The sequence below is a fragment of the Episyrphus balteatus genome, chromosome 3 (genome assembly GCF_945859705.1).
Source record: "Episyrphus balteatus chromosome 3, idEpiBalt1.1, whole genome shotgun sequence".
NCBI lineage: Eukaryota > Metazoa > Arthropoda > Insecta > Diptera > Syrphidae > Episyrphus > Episyrphus balteatus.
Window position 1 is genome coordinate 16,353,712 of NC_079136.1, and position 23,003 is coordinate 16,376,714.

The following is a 23,003-nucleotide window of genomic DNA, read 5'->3' on the forward strand; positions in this document are numbered from 1 at the left end:
CTTCTCTGAATACAGTAAATAGTAAAATCTTCAAAAGTGCCATATTTTCGGCAACTTAACCACAGTATGAATATAAACTCATTTTTAAAAGTTCTCTCATAATATCTAAGACTTTATAGAGCTCTAACAGTTCGGATATTTTTTAAAAGGATCATTATTTGTCATTTTAAAAACAATCAACTGAATTATTTTTGTTTTCTTTTATTCAACAGGTTTTCGAATGCCAGCTCCCGAGAATACACCACCAGAGATGTACCGTCTAATGCTTAAATGCTGGGCTGCTGAAGCCGAATCTCGTCCACATTTTGACGAAATATTTAATGTCGTCGATGCACTGATTATCCGATATGATAACAATAGCAATTAATCCACTTATATAATGTAATGCTTTTGTCACAATGTGTCTTAATTTATTAAAATACCGTCTCTCAACAACAATCTATCCCTAAAAAAACATAATCTTATAATAAAAATAAAATAGCCTTAACAAAGAAAAATATCTACATAAAATACTTGCATAGTTTTTTTCTTACAACGAACAAACTCATCATAACAATTCAACTTTTAATCACTTAAATTTATTTCATATTTAATTCATTATTTTAATTATAATATAATTATTGTAGTTTTCAATATAAAGTATTTTGCATGAGAAAAATATTTTATTGGAAAATAACTTGAGTTTCATTTATTCTTTATGAAATAAAGCTCAATGTGCCAAAAAAAAAATATATATATTTTGTATTATTTAGTGCTATGTTGAATTATTTCAATTATCAATAATTTAATTTAAAACAATTAACGATATAATCTTGGCCTTGCTATGTAATTTTGTTATGTTTAAGTTATTATTAAAGTTTTCTTTCCATTTTATCGAAATGAAAATTTTTGTGTATTTAATTATTTTATGAATATTTTAACCCTACATAATGTCAATTAATAATAATAATAAAAAAATTAAATGAATTTAAGTTTAAATTTTATTGGAAAATTGTTGATGTAAAAATTAAATATAATTAAAATTTTTTGTTTATAATGTTTTTGAAAATAGAGTATTATTTATTAAGTTTAATTCAATAAAAATAGAAAAGTATGTATAATTTGCACTTATGAGTTTCAAGTCCAACGAAAGAATTTATAATTAAATGTTTTTTTTTTTCAAGCTATGCTTGTTTTTTTGATTTAATAAAAAAAAAATATAAGTATGCTTAAGTATATTATTAGCTTAAAAATACAAATAATTAAATGGATTTTTTAACTAGTCTTGTAAGAAAATGTACATTATTATTTTTTAATATTCAAATAAATCAGTAAATAAACATATTAAGTCGTTTTTTTTTCGTTTTATTGAGAATAATGTCTATTTGCAAAGTGAAAACGAAAATTCGAGTATTTGTTGTCATATAACATGAGTATGGCAAACCTAAAACATATCGTAAGAATGTATTAAGCGACATTTTTTTCGAAAATGACTTTTTGATGTGGAAATATACTATGGGTTAAGCTGTACGTTTTGGTACAATTTTGGTTGTTCTATCATGTATGCAAATAAAACTAGAGAGAAAATGAAATTGTGTATCGCATACATTTCTTTACTAAAATATGGTTGTTTTTTGCGTTTGCTGAACAATTTAAGAAATGTCGCTTAATACATTCTTACGGGAAGGTATCGATATCTTCAAAGAGTGAAAAGAAGAAGGAAACTTTTTACTGAAACGCAGTTCTTATCCGGATGTATTGTTGTTGTTCTGGAATACTTAAGTAGTTTTATTTCTATCTAGTTGTATAGCATCCATATCAAAACTTCATACTACAAAAAGTTTTTTCTTCGTCCATCGGTAGTACACAAAATCTGCCAATTTGTTGTATGGTTCTTTTTATGATAGTGGGAAAACACTCAATGCTTTTTTTGGGATAAGTTTATAAGTACCAGTATTTTATTGGTAACTGACTGCAAAAATCCTTGTTTACAGAGTAAACTTGTTTGCTAGACTTATAAGTTTTAATTGTTCAAATAAATAAAACCAATTGTTTTTGTTGTGTTGAGTGTAAAATGATATCAGAGATGATAATGTACTGAGTTACCAATAAAATATGATTATCATATCACAAAGGGATCCAATATATTAGATCCCAATAAGTAAAATTTCAAATGAACATTTCCATAACTTTGACAATCATGTTTTATATTACATATTTCTGTCAGAGGGTCACTGTGGTGTATACGTAACTTTTATTGAATTGTTCTATTGTCGAGCAACTTATCAGAACTGTTGACCTTTGTTGGTTTAATTGATAATGCGAAGTTGACTCTATGGTATGTAGCTCTTAAGGCCCATTTGAGAACTGTAACAAATATGTTGTATATTCAGGAAAAAAAGGAAAGGCGATATCTGCAATACATCAACTTTTAATTTTCAACTTAAACGGATATTAACTTGTTCTTTATTAGAATCCTCTACCAGCTCTCCAAAAATATTTTAATAAAATATTGTACAGCATAATTGAAGAGATTTACCAAAGCACAGAGTAAAATAAGAGCTTAGAATAAAGATGATGCTCTTCTTAGATAAATGTATTTTCTTAAAATAATAAGATTAGTTTAGGTGCAAGAAGTTAATTATTTTAAGCCGGAAGTCTTAAACAAAAATCCGCTCAATTTAATACAGATTAATTTTTTTTTTGCATGAGTTTAAAACAAGCATATCAAAAAACAATCCACCGAGATATATGAACAGATAAAACCAATTTTAGGGTGTGTTCGCTACAGTCGAGTATCGAAATTTTGATTCAATCAAGTCTTCAATGGAGAACCCTAGATTTAAGCATATTAGGTCCAGCCACAAGTTGTGTGCTGGCACTCCTGATTAAGTGTGAACTTCTCATACATAAAGGTTAGTTCCAAGAGTAGTTGGTGAATATTTATCTTTTTTTGCGATATTCCCAGACATTAAGACCCCAACAATTATCAAAGTAATAAATCGACCTAACTACTTTCAGAAAAAAGAAGCTGTTAATTTAAAGTAAATTAAAAACACTTTAAATTTATTTTAACTCTTTTCGAGTAATATTTTTATTTTATTCATTTTTCCTCTAATTTATAACATAACAATATTATTATTATTATTAAAACTATATTTTAACAAATGTTTATTGAATAAAAAAAAAAGGATAATATTTACCAAAACTAACTTAAATAATAATTATTTAGTCTTTTGATTATTTTTTTAGGAACAAAGATTAAAATTCTCTTTGGGATCACAATATAAAAATTTTAGTTATTAATATTATTGAATACTGATCATTAATGAGATTAAATTTTTAGTCAACTTCTTCCACAGTTGGTCCATGATAGCCGTTGCCATTTGCTTGCTGTTGGAACTGAGCTGATTGCGGTCCAGCTCCACATCCGGCTCCTCCAGTGTGTATTTTCGTCATAATTGGACTGCAAATCTTTGTAGCTTCTTCCATCTTATACTCAAACTCTTCCTTCTCAGCTGTAGTATTGTCATCCAACCACTTGATGGTTTCATTGCAGCAATCCAGAGCCCTGCTCTTATCTGACTGGTCTAACTTGTTACCAGCTTGTTCGACTGCTTGTTTAACATTGAACACATAACCTTCTAGATTATTGCGAGCAGCAATTCGTTGACGATGTTTTTCATCTTCTTCTTGGTACTTCTCCGCGTCATTTACCATTCTATCGATTTCAGCTTGTGATAGTCGACCCTTATCATTTTTAATGGTGATGTTCTTGGCTGCACCAGAACCCATCTCTTTGGCAGCAACATTCAAGATTCCATTGGCATCCAAGTCAAAAGTCACATCGATCTTTGGCACTCCTCGAGGTGCTGGTGGAATGCCAGTCAAATTGAATGTACCCAAAAGATTGTTGTCTTTGGTTAAAGCCCTCTCTCCTTCGAACACTTGGATGGTCACAGCTGGCTGGTTATCGGCATAAGTCGTGAAAGTCTTCGATTGCTTGCATGGAATTCTGGAATTGCGTTCAATCAGCTTAGTCATCACACCTCCGGCTGTTTCAATGCCCAACGACAGAGGAGCTACATCCACCAAGAGTACATCCTGGATTTCGCTGCTCTTGTCACCGCTGAGAATGGCAGCTTGAATAGCTGCGCCATACGCAACAGCCTCATCCGGATTGATGGATAGATTAAGTGTCTTTCCATTGAAGAATGTTTGCAGCAGATTTTGCACCTTTGGAATCCTAGTCGACCCACCAACCAAGACAATATCATGAACTTGACCTTTATCCATTTTGGCATCTTTCAAAGCCTTCTCCACGGGTTCCAGAGTCGAACGGAATAGATCCGAGCACATCTCTTCGAATCGAGCTCGACTGATTTTAGTATAAAAGTCGATTCCCTCAAACAAAGCATCGATTTCAAGAGTCGCCTCTGTGCTGGATGACAATGTTCGCTTTGCTCTTTCAGCGGCTGTCCTCAATCTACGAAGAGCTCTTGGATTCGTCTTCAAATCCTTCTTATACTTTCGCTTGAATTCTTCTGCGAAATGATTAACCAACCGATTATCAAAGTCCTCACCTCCCAAATGAGTGTCACCAGCTGTCGACTTGACTTCAAACAGAGAACCTTCATCGATCGTCAAAATGGACACATCGAAGGTTCCTCCACCCAAATCAAAGATGAGAACATTTCGTTCACCAGACAGATTCTTGTCCAATCCATAAGCCAAAGCAGCCGCTGTCGGTTCATTAATAATTCTGAGCACATTCAAGCCAGCTATTGCTCCAGCGTCTTTAGTTGCTTGACGCTGTGAGTCATTGAAATAAGCTGGCACTGTGATAACAGCATCTCGAATGGTACTTCCCAAATAAGCCTCAGCGGTCTCCTTCATCTTTGTCAAAACCATCGAACTGATTTCCTCGGGAGCGAATGACTTTTGCTCCGCCTTGAACTCGACACTTATCTTTGGCTTACCGCAGTCATTGACAACTTTAAACGGCCAATGTTTCATGTCATCTTGAATCTTCTGGTCGTCGAACTTGCGGCCAATCAACCGCTTCGCATCGAAGACTGTGTTCTTAGGATTCATGGCAACTTGGTTCTTGGCAGCGTCACCGATTAGGCGCTCAGAATCTGTGAATGCGACGTAGCTGGGTGTTGTTCGATTGCCCTGGTCGTTGGCGATGATTTCTACTTTGCCGTGCTGGAAGACTCCAACGCAGGAGTAGGTTGTTCCCAAATCAATTCCGATTGCTGGCATTTTTTCTGTTTTCTTTTTACTTTTTAGTTGAAAATTAGACAAAATGTTTATCACACTTTTCAGATGTTAAAATTATTAACAATGTCACTTTGTTTTTCTTTTAGCAAAAATTTTAATTTATTACGATTTAAAATACTTTTCTTTCTGCGATAAATAAACAGAAACAAACCACTTTTTCACTTCTTTTTCAAACGTTCACTTTGATTATTTCAAATTGAATACTGAAGCGAAGAGAATTTAGCAGGCTATTTTATATGATTTTTCATAAAAAGAGAAATTTCTCGAATCATTTTCTAGAGATTTGTAGAAAATTGTGGAAATAAACAAAGAGTATGCGAAAATAAAAAGATTCAAAACAAAAACAAAGAGGGGTAGTGCAGTATAAGAGAAAGGAAATACTTAATGCAATAAGCAAAAGTAAATGTCAAACCAAAGGAAAACAAGAAAAATAAATGGAATTCTCTTTCACCAATTGGAAGTGCAAAGCGTTGCCACAATATCAAAATTTAAAGCGGCAGATTTAAATTTTATGATAAATTTAGAAATTATTTATTTTACTAATTATTACTTATATTGAGAATAAAATATATTTATAACCAATTTAAAATATGTGTAAAACAAAAAAAGATTCTAAGTATCTGAATATGTTTAATGTTTTCATATAAAAAGTTTCAAAATCAAACCATATTTGGTTGTTGTTATTGGTACGATTTTCCATAGGCTAGAATGTTGTGGATGTAAAGTAAAAATTCCACACAAACATATATGACTTTATGTATCGTCTTCATATTGATCTGTATCTGTTTTTATGTTTTCGCTCCACAAGTCTATAAATTGTGTTCAAAATACAATAGTTATAGCAGAAACACAGAAAATTTAAAGTATTCAATTGAAAACATAGCACAACATAATATTGTCTAGTATGATCGAAAGTTTTTTATCCCATTGTTATGCAATTTAATACTTATTCACTTTTAGTAGTAGTAGGGAAAATTCTCGATCATTCTGGGTCCTATACAACTGCAAGAGAAAGATGATAAAAATTCACAAATTTGGCAACGCTAATAAAGGAGAAAAATACTTGTCATTGAAAAGAGATTAAGTGCGAAGCAAAACCGAAGAGTATACTTAAACGAGAAAAATTAAGAGATATATATCACAACAAAAACATACTGTTAAAAAAAGAGCCAAGTTCTCCTATGTTGAAATTATGCTGGCACAAAAAGTACTGAGATGTAAAAGTGTACCAAGTTCTAAAGTTTGGGTTCAAATTCGTATCAATAAAATTTTGATTGTTCTCTTGACAATTTTTCTTTTAATTATCGATTTTTAAAGTTATTTCAAAAATTGCCAAGTAAACAATCAAAATTTTATTGATACGAATTTGAACCCAAACTTTAGAACTTGGTACACTTTTACATCTCAGTACTTTTTGTGCCAGCATAATTTCAACATAGGAGAACTTGGCTCTTTTTTTAACAGTATGTTTTTGTTGTGATTTCACTACTTTTTGCAAGGTATGGCTGTAGAATTGAAAATCTCTATATTTGATGAAAATTCAGTGAAAATGGGGGCGGTTGCCACGCCCCCTGGCTGAAGTTCTCAAATTTTAAATTTTTTCCTTTGTATAAACTACCAGCTCTACCGTTCTACCAAATTTCAAGATTCTACGATAATCAGAAGTGCTCTATAATATTTGATGAAAATTCAGCGGAAATGGGCGGATGCCACGCCCCCTGAATTGAATATCTCAAATTTTCGATTTTTTCCTTTGTATACACCACAAGTCTATCATCGTGTAAAATTTCAAGTTTCTACGATATCGGGAAGTTCTCCATAATTTTGATGATCTGTCAGTGAGTCAGTGAGTCAGTGAATCAGTGAGTCAGTGAGTCAGTTACGCTTTTTGCTATTTTTGAAGCCCTATATCTCAGAAACTACTCATCGTAGGAGGTTGAAATTTTGTGAGGTGTTTGGTTTTGACCAGCTCAACAAATGTAGCGAGTTTAAATTTCTAGCATATTTGGTGTGGAAGTTAGAGGGGGGTCGAAAATGGCCTGAGTTGTTTCCTGTAAATAAGGGTGTAGTGCCAAAGTTGCTAGAGAACTTGGCTGGGCACTACCGTGCCCCTTGATACATCAAGAAAATTTCTATCCTGAAGAGCACAAGCAAATTATAGCTTATAGGGTTCGGATGTTTCAAATCGATTTTTAAATACACTTCTGACTCATAAATTGATTTCATATATTTTTGAACAAATGAAAAAAATGATGCGTAAAAAAGTAAAATGGGGGAAAGATTGAATTTGAAGGAAGAAATAATTATAACTATCTTGCATATTTCTTTAAAAATAAGTTTTTTCCTGTTTTATATTACGGGTAATATATGATTTCTTTTGCCTTTCTTATTCAAAAATGTGTTTTCAATGAATTTTTTTAGAATTCTCTTTTAAAGGGTTATATCTAGTTGTAAGTGAAAAAAAAAACGTTTTTTTTTATGGATTTTTTGTGAAGAGGCATTTAATTATATAAAAATAAAGAATACATGTACATATAGCAAATTTAATGTATTAAAAGAATTCGCTGTGTATTTAAAAAAAATAGTGGGTACCGTTATATTTGTAGTAGATCTCCTAGACGACCTCCAAAAAAAGGTGTCTGGCGGTGAACAAGATATTTCTGATCCAAATCACCTAAAATTTAAAAACCAAACGATTCATTTCCAGGATAGACGAATGCAATAGGAATAGTCAAAATTTTGATTTTTGACAAAATGGCGGCTTCCCAAACAAAAAAATCGTTTTTCACGAAAATTTACACTTTAAAGTGGCTTAAAAAATCGAATTATTGTCAAACACCTTATTTCTTCGGTCATTACCTGACAAAAGTATATAAGAAAGTTGTATAAAAATTGCAAGCCGATCACTCCAGCCGTTTCGGGAAAATTATGCTCACCGACTTTGAAAACACAGTTTCGAAAGAAACGCGTTTAAAAATTTTTGGAGCCATGTAAACTTAGTTAAAAAGTCTTCACAAATACGTATTTTCTCGGAAACTAATTTCTGTATCAATGTGAAATTTGCGGACAACATTCTTATATATATGTACATTCAAAATATGCAAAACTAGGTATAACTCCTTAACTTTTGAAATCATATGCATAAATGAAGGACTATCATGGTAAACAACATCAAAATTCAGCTTTATTATTTCAATTCTTATGTTCTATGCTAATAGTCTGTTTTCATTAGAGTGTAAGTCTATATATAAATTGGTGAATAAGATCAGTTAGAATTTCATACTAAAATAAATTCTTTTGACATTAGAAATGACATACATAACTTGTGAAATTATCTCATTGCAATGCAATGAAAGACGAGTTACAACTAAATCTTCATAAGTTAATTCCTGGAAAGAACAGACGAATCCAAGTTGTCACAGGCGCTAGAAACAATACCAAGTATTGAATAAAATTGTTGGAAAGAACAGTCATTTTTTTTTTTTCTTAAAAAAAAAACAAAAAATTTTTTTGATATCGATTTTTAGACTTGAATTGTTAAATTTGGTTCTTTTTTTTACTAGTTGATATTAATTGCTAAGCAATAAGCCAACACAAAAAACTACACCAAAGAATTTTAACGCCACTTTAAATAAGATACAGGGGTTTAACTAAAGAAGAAAATAGCGTATGTTAATTTTGAGCAGAAGAGTATTTCAAGTAATATAACAGGAAAAAACTTATTTTTAAAGAAATATGCAAGATAGTTATAATTATTTCTTCCTTCAAATTCAATCTTTCCCCCATTTTACTTTTTTACGCATCATTTTTTTCATTTGTTCAAAAATATATGAAATCAATTTATGAGTCAGAAGTGTAATTAAAAATCGATTTGAAACATCCGAACCCTATAAGCTATAATTTGCTTGTGCTCTTCAGGATAGAAATTTTCTTGATGTATACCCAACTAACATTTCAGCTTCGGTTAAGGTATTACAAAAGCTACAATTCAGCTTCTTTTAAACTTTAGTAAGGTTGTTGGGCATGGAAAAAGGAGAACGTTATACAAGTTTGACCCTCTATAAGGATTTTAAACGAAGCTTTACCGAAGCTCTATCGAAGCTTTGAGATTTGACAGATAGCTTCGGAAGAGCTTGTATAGCTCTTTAATACATGTCTTATCGAAATTAAAAAAACAACTACGAAAACAAAAAAGAATTCTTTTTTAACTGGTTTTTATTTGATTTTAAATCATGAATTTTATCTTTTGACCTGAAATTATATATATTATTCCATTAGTTTTTAGTCGATCTATTGATATTAATATTAAAAGTATATAATTTTTTTACCACAGCCAGGAATCGAACTTCGTACCTACTTGGTGGCAGTCCACCACTTAACCCATTCGGCCATCCTAGTATATTCATTAATGAAATCAAAAACTTAACCAGTTCAAATAGCAGAAATGTCAAAAAAAAATGTCTGAGCTAAATTATTCAATGTCAAAACCAAAAAGTGTCCGAGCTAGATTATTCAATATCAAAACCAAAAATCTAATACTAACTTGGTAATTTCTGTAAAGCTTCTATAAATTCACTAAGCAGGCTTTTCCGAAAAACAATCTTTTTTCTTTTAAGTTTCTTTAACAGTATTTAAACAACTTATTAGAAATTGTTAAACAAGTTCAAACTTCTATAAGCAATTAAATTCTGAAGCAAGTTCAATACAAGCTGTATAAAAAGTAGTACCTGCGAGATCTGAATTTATAGAAGCTGTTGTGCTAGTTGGGTATATATCTCTTAATTTTTCTCGTTTAAGTATACTCTTCGGTTTTGCTTCGCACTTAATCTCTTTTCAATGACAAGTATTTTTCTCCTTTATTAGCGTTGCCAAATTTGTGAATTTTTATCATCTTTCTCTTGCAGTTGTATAGGACCCAGAATGATCGAGAATTTTCCCTACTACTACTAAAAGTGAATAAGTATTAAATTGCATAGCAATGGGATAAAAAACTTTCGATCATACTAGACAATATTATGTTGTGCTATGTTTTCAATTGAATACTTTAAATTTTCTGTGTTTCTGCTATAACTATTGTATTTTGAACACAATTTATAGACTTGTGGAGCGAAAACATAAAAACAGATACAGATCAATATGAAGACGATACATAAAGTCATATATGTTTGTGTGGAATTTTTACTTTACATCCACAACATTCTAGCCTATGGAAAATCGTACCAATAACAACAACCAAATATGGGTTGATTTTTCAACTTTTTATATGAAAACATTAAACATATTCAGATACTTAGAATCTTTTTTTTGTTTTACACATATTTTAAATTGGTTATAAATATATTTTATTCTCAATATAAGTAATAATTAGTAAAATAAATAATTTCTAAATTTATCATAAAATTTAAATCTGCCGCTTTAAATTTTGATATTGTGGCAACGCTTTGCACTTCCAATTGGTGAAAGAGAATTCCATTTATTTTTCTTGTTTTCCTTTGGTTTGACATTTACTTTTGCTTATTGCATTAAGTATTTCCTTTCTCTTATACTGCACTACCCCTCTTTGTTTTTGTTTTGAATCTTTTTATTTTCGCATACTCTTTGTTTATTTCCACAATTTTCTACAAATCTCTAGAAAATGGTTCGAGAAATTTCTCTTTTTATGAAAAATCATATAAATAGCCGCCGAAATTCTCTTCGCTTCAGTATTCAATTTGAAATAATCAAAGTGAACGTTTGAAAAAGAAGTGAGAAAGTGGTTTGTTTCTGTTTATTATCGCAGAAAAGTATTCGTAATAAAGTATAAAATCAGTAAAATATTTGCTAAAAGAACAACAAAGTGACATTGTTAATAATTTTAACATCTGAAAAGTGTGATAAACACTTTGTCTAATTTTCAACTAAAAAGTAAAAAGAAAACAGAAAAAATGCCAGCAATCGGAATTGATTTGGGAACAACCTACTCCTGCGTTGGAGTCTTCCAGCACGGCAAAGTAGAAATCATTGCCAACGACCAGGGCAATCGAACAACACCCAGCTACGTCGCATTCACAGATTCTGAGCGCCTTATCGGTGACGCTGCCAAGAACCAAGTCGCCATGAATCCCAAGAACACAGTCTTCGATGCGAAGCGGTTGATTGGCCGCAAGTTCGACGACCAGAAGATTCAAGATGACATGAAACATTGGCCATTCAAAGTTGTCAATGACTGCGGTAAGCCAAAGATAAGTGTCGAGTTCAAGGCGGAGCAAAAGTCATTCGCTCCCGAGGAAATCAGTTCAATGGTTTTGACGAAGATGAAAGAGACCGCTGAGGCTTATTTGGGAAGTACTATTCGAGATGCGGTAATCACAGTGCCAGCTTATTTCAATGACTCACAGCGTCAAGCAACTAAAGACGCTGGAGCAATAGCTGGCTTGAATGTGCTCAGAATTATTAATGAACCGACTGCGGCAGCACTGGCTTATGGCTTGGACAAGAATCTGTCTGGAGAGCGAAATGTTCTCATCTTTGATTTGGGTGGAGGAACCTTCGATGTGTCCATTTTGACGATCGATGAAGGTTCTTTGTTTGAAGTCAAGTCGACAGCTGGTGACACTCATTTGGGAGGTGAGGACTTTGATAATCGGTTGGTTAATCATTTCGCAGAAGAATTCAAGCGAAAGTATAAGAAGGATTTGAAGACGAATCCAAGAGCTCTTCGTAGATTGAGGACAGCCGCTGAAAGAGCAAAGCGAACATTGTCATCCAGCACAGAGGCGACTCTTGAAATCGATGCTTTGTTTGAGGGAATCGACTTTTACACTAAGATCAGTCGAGCTCGTTTTGAAGAGATGTGCTCGGATCTATTCCGTTCGACTCTGGAACCAGTGGAGAAAGCGTTGAAAGATGCCAAAATGGATAAAGGTCAAATCCATGATATTGTCTTGGTTGGTGGGTCTACTAGGATTCCAAAGGTGCAAAATCTGCTGCAGACATTCTTCAATGGAAAGACACTTAATCTATCAATCAATCCGGATGAGGCTGTTGCGTATGGCGCAGCTATTCAAGCTGCCATTCTGAGTGGGGACAAGAGTAGCGAGATTCAGGATGTTTTATTGGTGGATGTAGCTCCTCTGTCTCTGGGCATTGAAACAGCCGGAGGTGTGATGACTAAGCTGATTGAACGCAATTCCAGAATTCCATGCAAGCAATCGAAGACTTTCACGACTTATGCTGATAATCAGCCAGCTGTGACCATCCAAGTGTTCGAAGGAGAGAGGGCTCTGACCAAAGATAACAATCTTTTGGGTACATTCAATTTGACTGGCATTCCACCAGCACCTCGGGGAGTGCCAAAGATCGATGTGACTTTTGACTTGGATGCCAATGGAATCTTGAATGTTGCTGCCAAAGAGATGGGTTCTGGTGCAGCCAAGAATATCACCATTAAAAATGATAAGGGTCGACTATCCCAAGCTGAAATCGATAGAATGGTAAATGAGGCGGAGAAGTACCAAGAAGAAGATGAAAAACATCGTCAACGAATTGCTGCACGCAATAATCTAGAAGGTTATGTGTTCAATGTTAAACAAGCAGTCGAACAAGCTGGTAACAAGTTAGACCAGTCAGATAAGAGCAGGGCCCTGGATTGCTGCAATGAAACCATCAAGTGGTTGGATGACAATACTACAGCTGAGAAGGAAGAGTTTGAGTATAAGATGGAAGAAGCTACAAAGATTTGCAGTCCAATTATGACGAAAATACACACTGGAGGAGCTGGATGTGGAGCGGGATCGCAATCAGCTCAGTTCCAACAGCAAGCAAATGGCAACGGCTATCATGGACCAACTGTCGAAGAAGTTGACTAAATATGAACTCTTTAATTTAACTATGATCTCGAAATTTTAGACTGCCTAGCATTTAGTTATCTCGCTATTTATCCTATTAATTAACTGTAATTAGACTTAAGGGATTTAATCCAATAAAAATACTCGAAGTTGTTAAATTAAAAAAAAAACTGTGTTTTTAATTTGAAGGTTTCCTTGTTCTGCTACTATGAATTAAGTCGTTTACAGGGCAAATTTTCGGAGTAAAAGATGGTTCTAGAAATGACTGCTTCTCTGAAATTTTTCACAATCTCACCAAAACAAAAAATTACAAAAAATATTTTATTGCCAACAAATTTACATCGAAATTTTTTTTTTCAAACTTCGCTTACATATACAACTTAATCAGTTCGTCACTTACTGCAGATGGAGTCAATATACCCAAGTCAGTGAATAGAAGAGTGATATAAGCTGGCGGGGTATAATCGACAAGTGGATGGCTTTTGGAAACATCATTAAGGTCCTTGGCTCGATACTAAAATTAAAATTTATCAAAAGTTTCTCCAAAATAAATAAAAAGAACTTTACCTTATACTCATCTGGAAGATCTCGCTGATTCAGAGGATAGAGTCGGGTAAATTTGAAACTCTCTGCCAGAACATAAAAAGGTTTCTTCATTTCTCGCGCACACAATCCCATCGTGAAGCTACCAACTCGATTTATTATGCCACCACTTTCTACAACTCCCTCAGCTCCAACCATCACAATGTCGACACTTTCCATGACATAGCCAATCGCAGAATCAAGAATCAGTGTTGTTTCGATTCCAGCTTTTTCAAGATCACGGCACATTTGGGAACTAGAATTAAGCCCGGTTAATAAGTGTGAATTCCAAAGAACTTAATTTATTAATATTAATTTAAAAATTTTATTTAATGGAGAGAATTGTTAATAATTGGTACAATAGCTTGCAATATGTATGCTCTCCGGTATATGTATACCTTAAGTTTCTTTGAGGAATATTAAAGTTAATACTAGGCAGAAGGTACAAAGGTTCTATTGTACCATTGATTATTTTAACAATGAACACGAAGGAACGTCTGTTCTCAACACTAGGTAAGTCAATAAGTTTAAGCCTGTTCTCGTAAGGTGGGAGATCATAAGTATTATTCCAACCTAGTCCTCTGAGCGCAAATCTAAGAAATCAGCTTTGTACCTGTTCAAGCATATTTTTATGTGTGGTGACCAAACCAGACAGGCATATTCTAAAATGGGACGAACAAAAGATATAAACAACTGTTTTGTAACGTAAGGGTCGGAAAATTCTTTTGACTTTCTCTTTATCCAACCAAGAATAGAATTGGCATTATTGGTAATAAAGTTAATATGCTGAATAAATTCGAATTTAAAACAAATAGTTACGTGTACACCAGTCATAAAACGAATTAAGGTAACATTGTAGTTCTTCACAATCACGAGTATTTGAAATAGTTTTGAAGATTGTCATGTCACATAGCCAGCGTAAATTAGACACTTGGAGTATTTTATAATAGATGGCAAGTCGTTTCTAAATAAAATGAAAAGAATAGGGTCCAAATGACTACCTTGTGAAATTCCAGAATTGATCTTGAATTTGTTTGACTCGCAACCATTAAACAGTATAGAGTAGGTTCTATCGAATAAATAAGATTTTATCCATCTCACCAAGCAATCGCTAAATTCCAATTTTTTTAATTTAAAAAAAATACTAAAATAAAAAAAAATAAACAGTCAATACAATTTTCAGCCAATTCTAATAAGAATGTTACTGTTGAGCGAACTTTTTTAAAACCATGTTGTTGAGGAACAATAAAAGGTTTCACATGAAAACATAACGATTCACATATAGTCTGGCAATAGGCCAGACTAACTTTTTTTTCCTTTTTTATGTTGAGGGATTATGAAAGAACTTTTCCAAATAGATGGAAATACACACGAAGACATTGAACAGTTGAAAAGAATAGATATAAAGACAATGACAATTATTGACCTACAGTTTTTTTTTTTTTTTTAATAGACGGTATACCATCAGGACCAGGTATACAGCTATTGTCAAGGTTAGATATAAACTTTTAAATGTTGTCAATATTAATATTGAAGTTTTTTAATATTGACATTTTTCGTAAACTCGGTACGCCTTTGGAACTCTTTACCTCGATACATTAAAGAAATACAAAACACAACACAGAATGCGAAAGGATTTAAGAAAATATTATTCAGCAGGAAATGTTTAGATTTAATAGTTTTTGAAAAATTATATATTTTTAAATTATGCTTGCTCAAATAGTAAAATTAGCTTATAACTAAATTATAAGATATTGTATGTATCTTACTGTTACTAAGCAATAACGAAATAAAAAACAAATAAATAAAAAAAAATAAATAAGTTCATATCAGTCATGTATGTAAAAGATTTAGTGCGGAATTCAAAGTCGTTGCTCGAGTTAAGATTATTCTCAACTCAACTCCAGTAAGTTGAGAAATATTTCAAGCAATCGGGCAAGGGAATTGAAAATTTCGACACCAGTGATGACCATGAATATGAATAAGGATTCGGTTGAGCGAATGCTTATGATATTTCTCAACTTGAGTGACGACTATGTATTCCTCCCTTACAATGGTCAAAATTTTGAGCCATTTTGTAAGATTTATCACAGATTGAGGAATCACAATTTAAGGTATCACAGTTTGAAGTATCACAGTATTACAGTTGAAGGCAATTTTAAAAAAGTTAGAAAATAGTCATGACTTGAAATGTCATTTAACTTAAAAGCAGACGGGTAAGGACAAGATTTCTAAAAAAAATTTGGATTCATTTCCAGATCTCTTTGCACCTTTTGAATATAATTAAGATACCTTAAATTTGATATTCTATTAAAAATATCCTTTGACTCACAGTAAGTATTGAAATTGATATCTGTTCCAGAGTTACCACAAGGATACAATAGTGTCCCCGGGGATTCTTTTTTTTTCCAATGGGATTCGGGGATGCATATTTTTGAAAAGGGATACATTTTTCCACAGTCATTTCAATTCAAAGAATACTGAGTTTATTAAGAAGAACAATAAACGCAAATCAAATAAATGTAATTGAATTTGTTTTCGTAAACAAGTACATAGATATTATAATATCGTGTGAACTGCCAATTAATTTTTTTTTGTTAAGTTCTTGTTTAATGAAATAAACAAAATTGATAAAGCCTTAAGTACATTGGCTCAAAAAGTGAAAAAGTACAAAAGTGAACATTTTATATTCAATCGCATTTTTGTTTAGTTTTTTTGGGCTGAAGAATTAAAACAAATGATGCAGAAATCTTATTTTTTGGCCTAAAAAACAATTTGTGTACTTTTATTGCGCTTGCAATTAGTTTGTAAATTTTTTTGGGAAAACAAAATTTTACTTTTGTACGTTTTTTTTTTTTTTTGCAAAAATAGGCCAATCGCCAGTTAAGTAGTTAAGGTAGTAGTAGTTAGTTAAGGGACACATTTATTTTCAAAAGGACTCTTTTTTTTGCCCTGGTGCCCCGTTCTGTAACCTTTATTACTGGCGATAAAATGTTTGAATGACTTTAAAATACATTTTATCACATCAAAATAAAAGATATTTTGTTCAAAATCATACTTTTTCAACCCATAAATTTTTAATTTAAAAAAAAAATTTGCTCTATGTACGGAAGAATGGATTTTAGAGACGTCCAAAAATGGTCATTGCAAGTGATTAATGTCGTTTTCTTTCACTCTATTAAGGAGTACTCTAAATTTTTACTCCTTTTTCTGGAGTGATAGAACATATTGAGAGTAATTTTTTTTTGCAATTGTGTGTGTGACAAGGCAAAAATGGGCAATTTCCTTGAAAAAAAAAAAATAGTGACAACAGGCCTAGGGAAAAAATTTTATGAATTGAAAAAAAAAAAAAAATTATTTTAATAACAAGGGAGAGAGAAAGATCGATTTTTCATTTGCTCTTATGTGCATCTTGTGCGCCTACGTCTTCGTGTAGGAGGTATAAAAAGAGAAGGTATGATCATTAGAAAAAACTCAGTATCGAGAACTGTCAAAACTTATGGCTACTTAAGGTTTTGACAGCCCAGCCCATTGAAATTGTTGTTGTAAACAAATTTGTCTTCGAAATTGTTGTTGCTTTTGACTTTGCCAAATGCCAAACGTCAAAACCTTATTACCCCATTTTGTAAGATGGAGGCTCTAATGATCATACCTTGTCTTTTTATACCATGGGAGCAGACTATGTATTTTAATTCTAAAGAAAAAAACACCAAAATATACAAAAAAAAAAAAACACTCCAGTGGTGTCTATGTGCAACGAAAACTTTTGAATAAATTAAAAACGTTACTATACACGCAAATAATAGACAACCGAAGAAGCAGACTCTGCGACCGACGAAATAAAATAAAGCAGAACGGCAAAAAAAGAACAAGATCAAACGTCAAAAAGAGTCACAAAATTTTTTACCGGAGACTCACGGTAGATAATCTTCCTTCCCTTTTTTTCGAACTTTATTTCTCCCTTGCTCTTATGTGCGTCTCGCGCTTTGCGTCTTCGTGCAGAAGCGGACTTAGTTTTACTTTTGGTATATTTTTCATTATACTTCTGATCGGGTTTTTTCAGCCTAATGGACACACACCCTTAGTTTGGTAATTGTAAAATAAAAACATCCCATCATCGCAGAAAAAAAAATGGGATTTTTTGTGTCTAGCACAGGATTTTTTTTTTATTGATGAAGAACACTGACTGAAAAACTCTTTTATTCGGTTTTTGGAAAAAGTAAAGAATTAACAAAAATAATGGAAGAAACCAATTTCGCATTTTTCTCTTTTCAAACAAAATTTTAAAATGTCAAGCTTCAAATTCATAAGAGTGTGTATGCAAATCGGTGTACCTAAATCTGACTCAAAATGTGGAGTAAATCCGGAGTACTCCGTAGTTCTAAAATTACTCCGGAGTAATTTTTTTTTACACTTTTGTGAGAACACAAAACCTTCAAAAGTGCAAAAAAATAAGTACTTAAAGGGTACTCTCATTTGATTTCGCTATCGTACCAATCTGGAACATAAGATCTTGATTTTTACAATCGATATAGGAACTGATTTCAAAAAGCAATCAAACAAAATATTATTAAAACTCAAATACCATAACGTTAACATTTAAACAATTATTTAAACAAGACCAGCCAACTTGTGACAACAATAAATTAAGCTTGTAAAACTTACCCAGAATTATCTGGTCCTCCATGAGTCACATAAACATGAAACTGTTTGTTGGACTTGGCAGCTGTGATGAGAGCTTGCAATACAACTCTCGATCTGGAGTGCGTTAGCACTCTGCAACCATCGGTAACAAAAAGTACTGCCTGGCGGGCAATTACCATTCTCGATTGTTCCAGTTTGGCTAAGAAAATCTTACCACGATGTAACATAATCTGTCGGCATTCTTCCATATGCTTGTCATCTAAACTGAGTGTGATAAATCGACAAAAGAGTTCTCCTCCAGAGACGATGGCAGCAATGGAAATGTCAGTTCTTCGCATTGCATCGACAGCATTGCGCATTGTTTCGTGGAGAATGTGAATTGTTTCAACTGGAAAATGGATTAAATTAACTCTTGTTTTTAAAACCAAAATAGGACAAACATTGTTTCTTTTCCAGGATCATGAGAAGTGTCTTGATAGCTGCTATTCCAGAATTTAGATCTTTGTCTTTTTCCATGAGATTGAGGAAGTATTGGACGACATCTAAAAGAGTTTTCTTTAATTTACAAATGTAATTAGAATATGATTTTAATATTCTTACCAAAATCGCTAGATTTATTGGGAGTTTTACTTTTAGGAGACATTTTTTGTATGAAAAATAGGAAAGAAACGAGATTTCAATTTCACAAATATTTGGGTAAATGTCGTCGTTGACAGGTAATTTTTTGTTGGTTGGCTTACGGCTAGTTTTCAACTGTTGTTGCTTGGGTTTGCATACAGAAGTAGTTTTCTATGTTATTTTGTTCGATATTTCGATAACATTTTTCTTAGGAGTTGTACACATTTTATATTTGAAGTTCTAACTACACTAGCCAGTTTTTGTTTTTATTTGCGAAACAAAATTATACAAATAGCATTGACTTAATATATATGGACTGCTAGAAGCATATTCAGGTTGGTTCCACTTGTTTCTTCGCGATACTAGCGCCCTAAAAAAAAGCTGAGAATAAGTGCAACATTTTTGACGAAGTGCGAAAGGAACAAATATAGAAAAACAGAGAAAGCACTACCTTTTAACGACAGATGTCATTCACTAAAAGTTTCCTTTTTTCGCCGTCTAAGGTTATACCGCTAGTAGAGCTAGAAAGATGTGGAATCATTTTTTTTTTTTTCAATTTTTAGCCTGGTACGCTGCTCGCGCTAAATTTTAGCTGAGATAAAATTCCCATACAAGTTATCGATAACTTGTATGGGATCGATTTTATCTTGGCTAAAAATTTTCGATAATTTGTATGGGAGCTAAAATTTAGCGCGAGCAGCGTACCAGGCTTTTGTATGGAAAAGTCAAACGACTAGCAGTCCATATATTAGTAGGTCAATGAGTCAAACGACTAGCAGTCCATATATAGTAGGTCAATGCAAATAGTTTTTTTTTAAAGCCTGGTACTCTGCCCGCGCTAAATTTTAGCTGAGATAAAATTCCCATACAAGTTATCGATAACTTGTATGGGATCGATTTTATCTTGGCTAAAAATTTTCGATAATTTGTATGGGAGCTAAAATTGAGCGCGAGCAGCGTACCAGGCTTAAATTCAATAAGGGTATTCAACTCAGCTAAAATTTAGCGCGAGCAGCGTACCAGGCTTTATAAAGCAAAACGAGATGGTTATGTTTTTTTTTTTTATAAATTCAATTAGTTTTTCCATTTTAAGAAAATCAAAACGAACGTTATTTGAATTTTTGAATGAAAGATTATGTCAACTGCCAATATCAGTAATGCCAAATAGCAAGTATTTTGTATTTTTGTTGTTTCTTATTGTGGATGCAATGAAACTTGGTATGGAATTAAGAAATAGAGACATTTTGCTTTGCGCTGCATGCAGATTTTTCTCCCATAAGAGCCCGTGTTGTTTTATTTTTCTGCAGGGTAAAATGTGCACGTCTGTTTTAACAATTAGGGAATGGCTACACAGTGATTTTTCAATCGATTGAAAAATCACATGAGGTGGCTACACACTGTGGTGCCCAATCACTTTTCACTTTTACATTTTCTAGGAACAAACGTCAAAAAGAGGAAAAATTTAGGAATGGAATGGTACTATCCTCAGAAAATTCAGTACCCTTCGTGAGCATCTTCCCCCTTCAATCCTCATCCCTCTTGCCTACAAACTCACTGCTTAGGCGATTGAAAAATCACCGTGTAGCTAGGCACTAACAGTGTTGCGTTTATTGTTGAAAACTTATGGAGGTTTCCCATTATTTATTTATTTTTGATTAAAATCTGTTAAATCAGATGTTTTCGCATTCCATGGAGCAAAATAAATTGATTTATTTTTGATTTTAAATAAAATCTGCCGATTTTATCGATTTGGAACTGATGTTGAACATGTTGATCAACCTAGTGTGGACCCATCCTAAAGTATTATAAAATGCTTTAAGTGCAACCGTACCATTACACATCGATAACATACATTTTTGACAACTAGCTTCCATTTTGAATCCATCTGTCAAAAAAACATCGCAATGAAATAAAAAAATAAAAATTACCTACGATCTTATTCGACATTACGGTAAATTTTTACATCGTAAAGCACACAAAAAAAAGTGAGTGGTGTAGTTTGATATGCTGTGTCATAGTAATTTGGAAAGAAATTCGACATTTTGATTGATTTCAATTGTTCACTTCCAATTATTGTAAGTAATAAATACAATTTAAACATTTTCTCAATTGATATTCATCAAATATCTATGAATTTCCATCAAAAATTCATGTTAAATCTTCGATTAAAGTTTGGCGCATCCGTTCGCAATGTATATATGTATGTACTATGTAGTGTTGAAGGTTTCACTTTAATTTATATGAGAGAGACCCTTCATCGAATGCAATTTGCAGCGAACAACGAATGACTACGGCGACGAGACACCATTGTGGCGGCCATTTTATTCGTCCCCCCCATCCCCCCGTTTCAATATTTTGTGGACAAAATAAATGTTTTTTTTTTTAAACATTAAATTCTTCAATTTTTCTTATTGAAATTAAAGTTAAATTGTAATTTAAAGTTAATTCATATATTGGATAACTGTTTTGTACAAAATATCAATTTCATACAAGAGTTCAATCATTGGAAAAAATCTCGAGAAAACTTGTGTATAAATTATTGAGAAATATGTTTCATTATTTTTTTCTGTTTTAAATTGAATTGTTTTATATTCAGTTTGTACTTGTTTCATTTCAGGTGACCAACAACTATTTCAAGGGAAATCAATCTCGTCGATTTTATTATTTTTTTTCCATTTTATTTGATTTAATTAAAGTGCGGGCAAATACAAAAACAAAAAATCTCTGAACATTAAATAGATGAAAAATCTGTGAGAAGAGAGAAGAAGAAGGAGAGTAGACAATTTCGTTGTGAATTCTTCGAATCTTATTGGAATATAATCTATGCCATTTAGAGGCCCCCAGATTTTTCACAATCTTTCATCTAATCAGGTGAGTTGTGTGAATCATATAAGTTTCTTTAATTTTTTCTAATATTTTTTGTTGTTTTTTAATTAATCAGTTTTGTCAAATAAACAGTTTTGATTTTTGATGGTCGGAAACACCGTATAAACAGAATTAACAGTTTACTTGAATTATAATAGATTAGTTATTTCGTATAACATTAGAGCATTTTCAATTGTGGAAAAAATAGGAAAATACCAAAATCTGGGTTTAGGTATAATAATAAAATCTATAAACAAAAATTATGTTCCCTATTTGATTGAGTGTCATGTCATGTTCCTTCGTAGGTTAGGTTCGATTAAACTGAATGTCGGGCCAATACTCGCATGACTTAGGTCTCATGGGTTCATTGTAATACCACAAAAGACAAGCGAGTTTGGAAGTAACTAGTCGAACCACACGGATACCTTACGTCTGTCTAGATCTAGATGACTAGTATCTTCATAGAATAATAAATTTAGTTTTATTGGAGAGAGCAGGTGCACAGAAGATGTTGAATAGTTTCTTCTTCTTCATCCATTCAAGTCCTGTAGAGGCCATTAGAGAACATGACCATGTGTTTGGTGTGCCTTTCTATAAAGTGTTCTGTAAAAACACTTATGTTGGAGCTAAATTTAAATTCCACAAACAATTTGAACGTTTCAGGTCTATACTGCCGTACTAAGTAAAAAGGGCGCATGAGCCAAAAATTAAAAACTGACAGCCTTATTACGGTTGTCAAAGATCAATTTATTGACAATTGAAAAAATTTGTCAATCAATTGATAAATTGGTATTATGAACGCGAGTTGACAAATTTTTGATCCATTGTGAACAAAGATCAAAAATTTATTGTGAATGGTGCAAATCGACTTTTGATTTTGACGTTTAATGTTTCAATTTTATGAATTAAATCATTTTCGTTTTTCCATCACACGTGCGTCGCCGTCGTTGTTATTTTATTTAGCTTATTATATTGAAAAATGTGGATATTGAATACAAAATAAATGATGCCATTTATTTTAAGTGTTTTCTCAACGTAGGAGAAAGATTGTAAGTGACAAAAACACCTTGCTAGAAGGAATATTGAGACAGGTGCAAATTTAAATACGCTCGCAATGGTGTTTTTTTTTTATTGATTTTAACTTTTTGTAAAGAGATAATGTATCTAAAAATACATTAAGGAAGGCTTCCTTCGAAAGTCTGAAGT

General features: G+C 32.5%; 5 protein-coding genes across 10 annotated transcripts in view; 3 read left to right on the forward strand and 2 right to left on the reverse strand.

Moving 5' to 3' along the window:
• The window catches only part of LOC129913250 (tyrosine-protein kinase Fer), a 114,081-nt gene extending 113,344 nt beyond the window's left edge, over positions 1-737 (forward strand). For 2 of the 5 annotated variants that reach the window (XM_055991830.1, XM_055991831.1), the window contains one exon: positions 213-730. In XM_055991830.1, the coding sequence (XP_055847805.1) occupies positions 213-367 (155 nt within the window). In that variant the 3' untranslated portion in view covers positions 368-730. Of the gene's footprint in view, positions 1-212 lie in introns of all 5 variants that reach the window. The other 3 variants (XM_055991832.1, XM_055991834.1, XM_055991835.1) reach the window with 2 other exon arrangements.
• A 2,358-nt stretch (positions 738-3,095) lies between these two features.
• On the reverse strand, positions 3,096-5,419 carry LOC129913253 (heat shock protein 68-like). Its single transcript, XM_055991838.1, has one exon. It carries the CDS (start codon positions 5,242-5,244, stop codon positions 3,322-3,324), a length of 1,923 nt encoding a protein of 640 aa, XP_055847813.1. The 5' UTR covers positions 5,245-5,419; the 3' UTR covers positions 3,096-3,321.
• A 5,524-nt stretch (positions 5,420-10,943) lies between these two features.
• Positions 10,944-13,180, forward strand: LOC129913252 (heat shock protein 68). The gene has a single exon (XM_055991837.1). It carries the CDS (start codon positions 11,187-11,189, stop codon positions 13,107-13,109), a length of 1,923 nt encoding a protein of 640 aa, XP_055847812.1. The 5' UTR covers positions 10,944-11,186; the 3' UTR covers positions 13,110-13,180.
• A 232-nt stretch (positions 13,181-13,412) lies between these two features.
• On the reverse strand, positions 13,413-19,050 carry LOC129913272 (translation initiation factor eIF-2B subunit alpha). The gene is made up of 5 exons (XM_055991861.1): positions 18,915-19,050; positions 18,755-18,856; positions 18,336-18,702; positions 13,656-13,926; positions 13,413-13,602 (listed from the first exon to the last, which is right to left on the reverse strand). The coding sequence occupies exons 1-5, from the start codon at positions 18,955-18,957 to the stop codon at positions 13,456-13,458; spliced, it is 930 nt and encodes a 309-aa protein (XP_055847836.1). The 5' UTR covers positions 18,958-19,050; the 3' UTR covers positions 13,413-13,455.
• Positions 19,051-20,870: 1,820 nt separating this feature from the next.
• The window catches only part of LOC129913271 (AN1-type zinc finger protein 6), a 67,426-nt gene continuing 65,293 nt past the window's right edge, over positions 20,871-23,003 (forward strand). Inside the window, exons 1-2 of one of the 2 annotated variants that reach the window (XM_055991859.1) lie at positions 20,871-21,007; positions 21,550-21,803. The gene's annotated coding sequence lies outside the window, so the exon portion shown is untranslated. The remainder of the gene's footprint in view (positions 21,008-21,549; positions 21,804-23,003) is intronic. The other variant, XM_055991860.1, reaches the window with a different exon arrangement.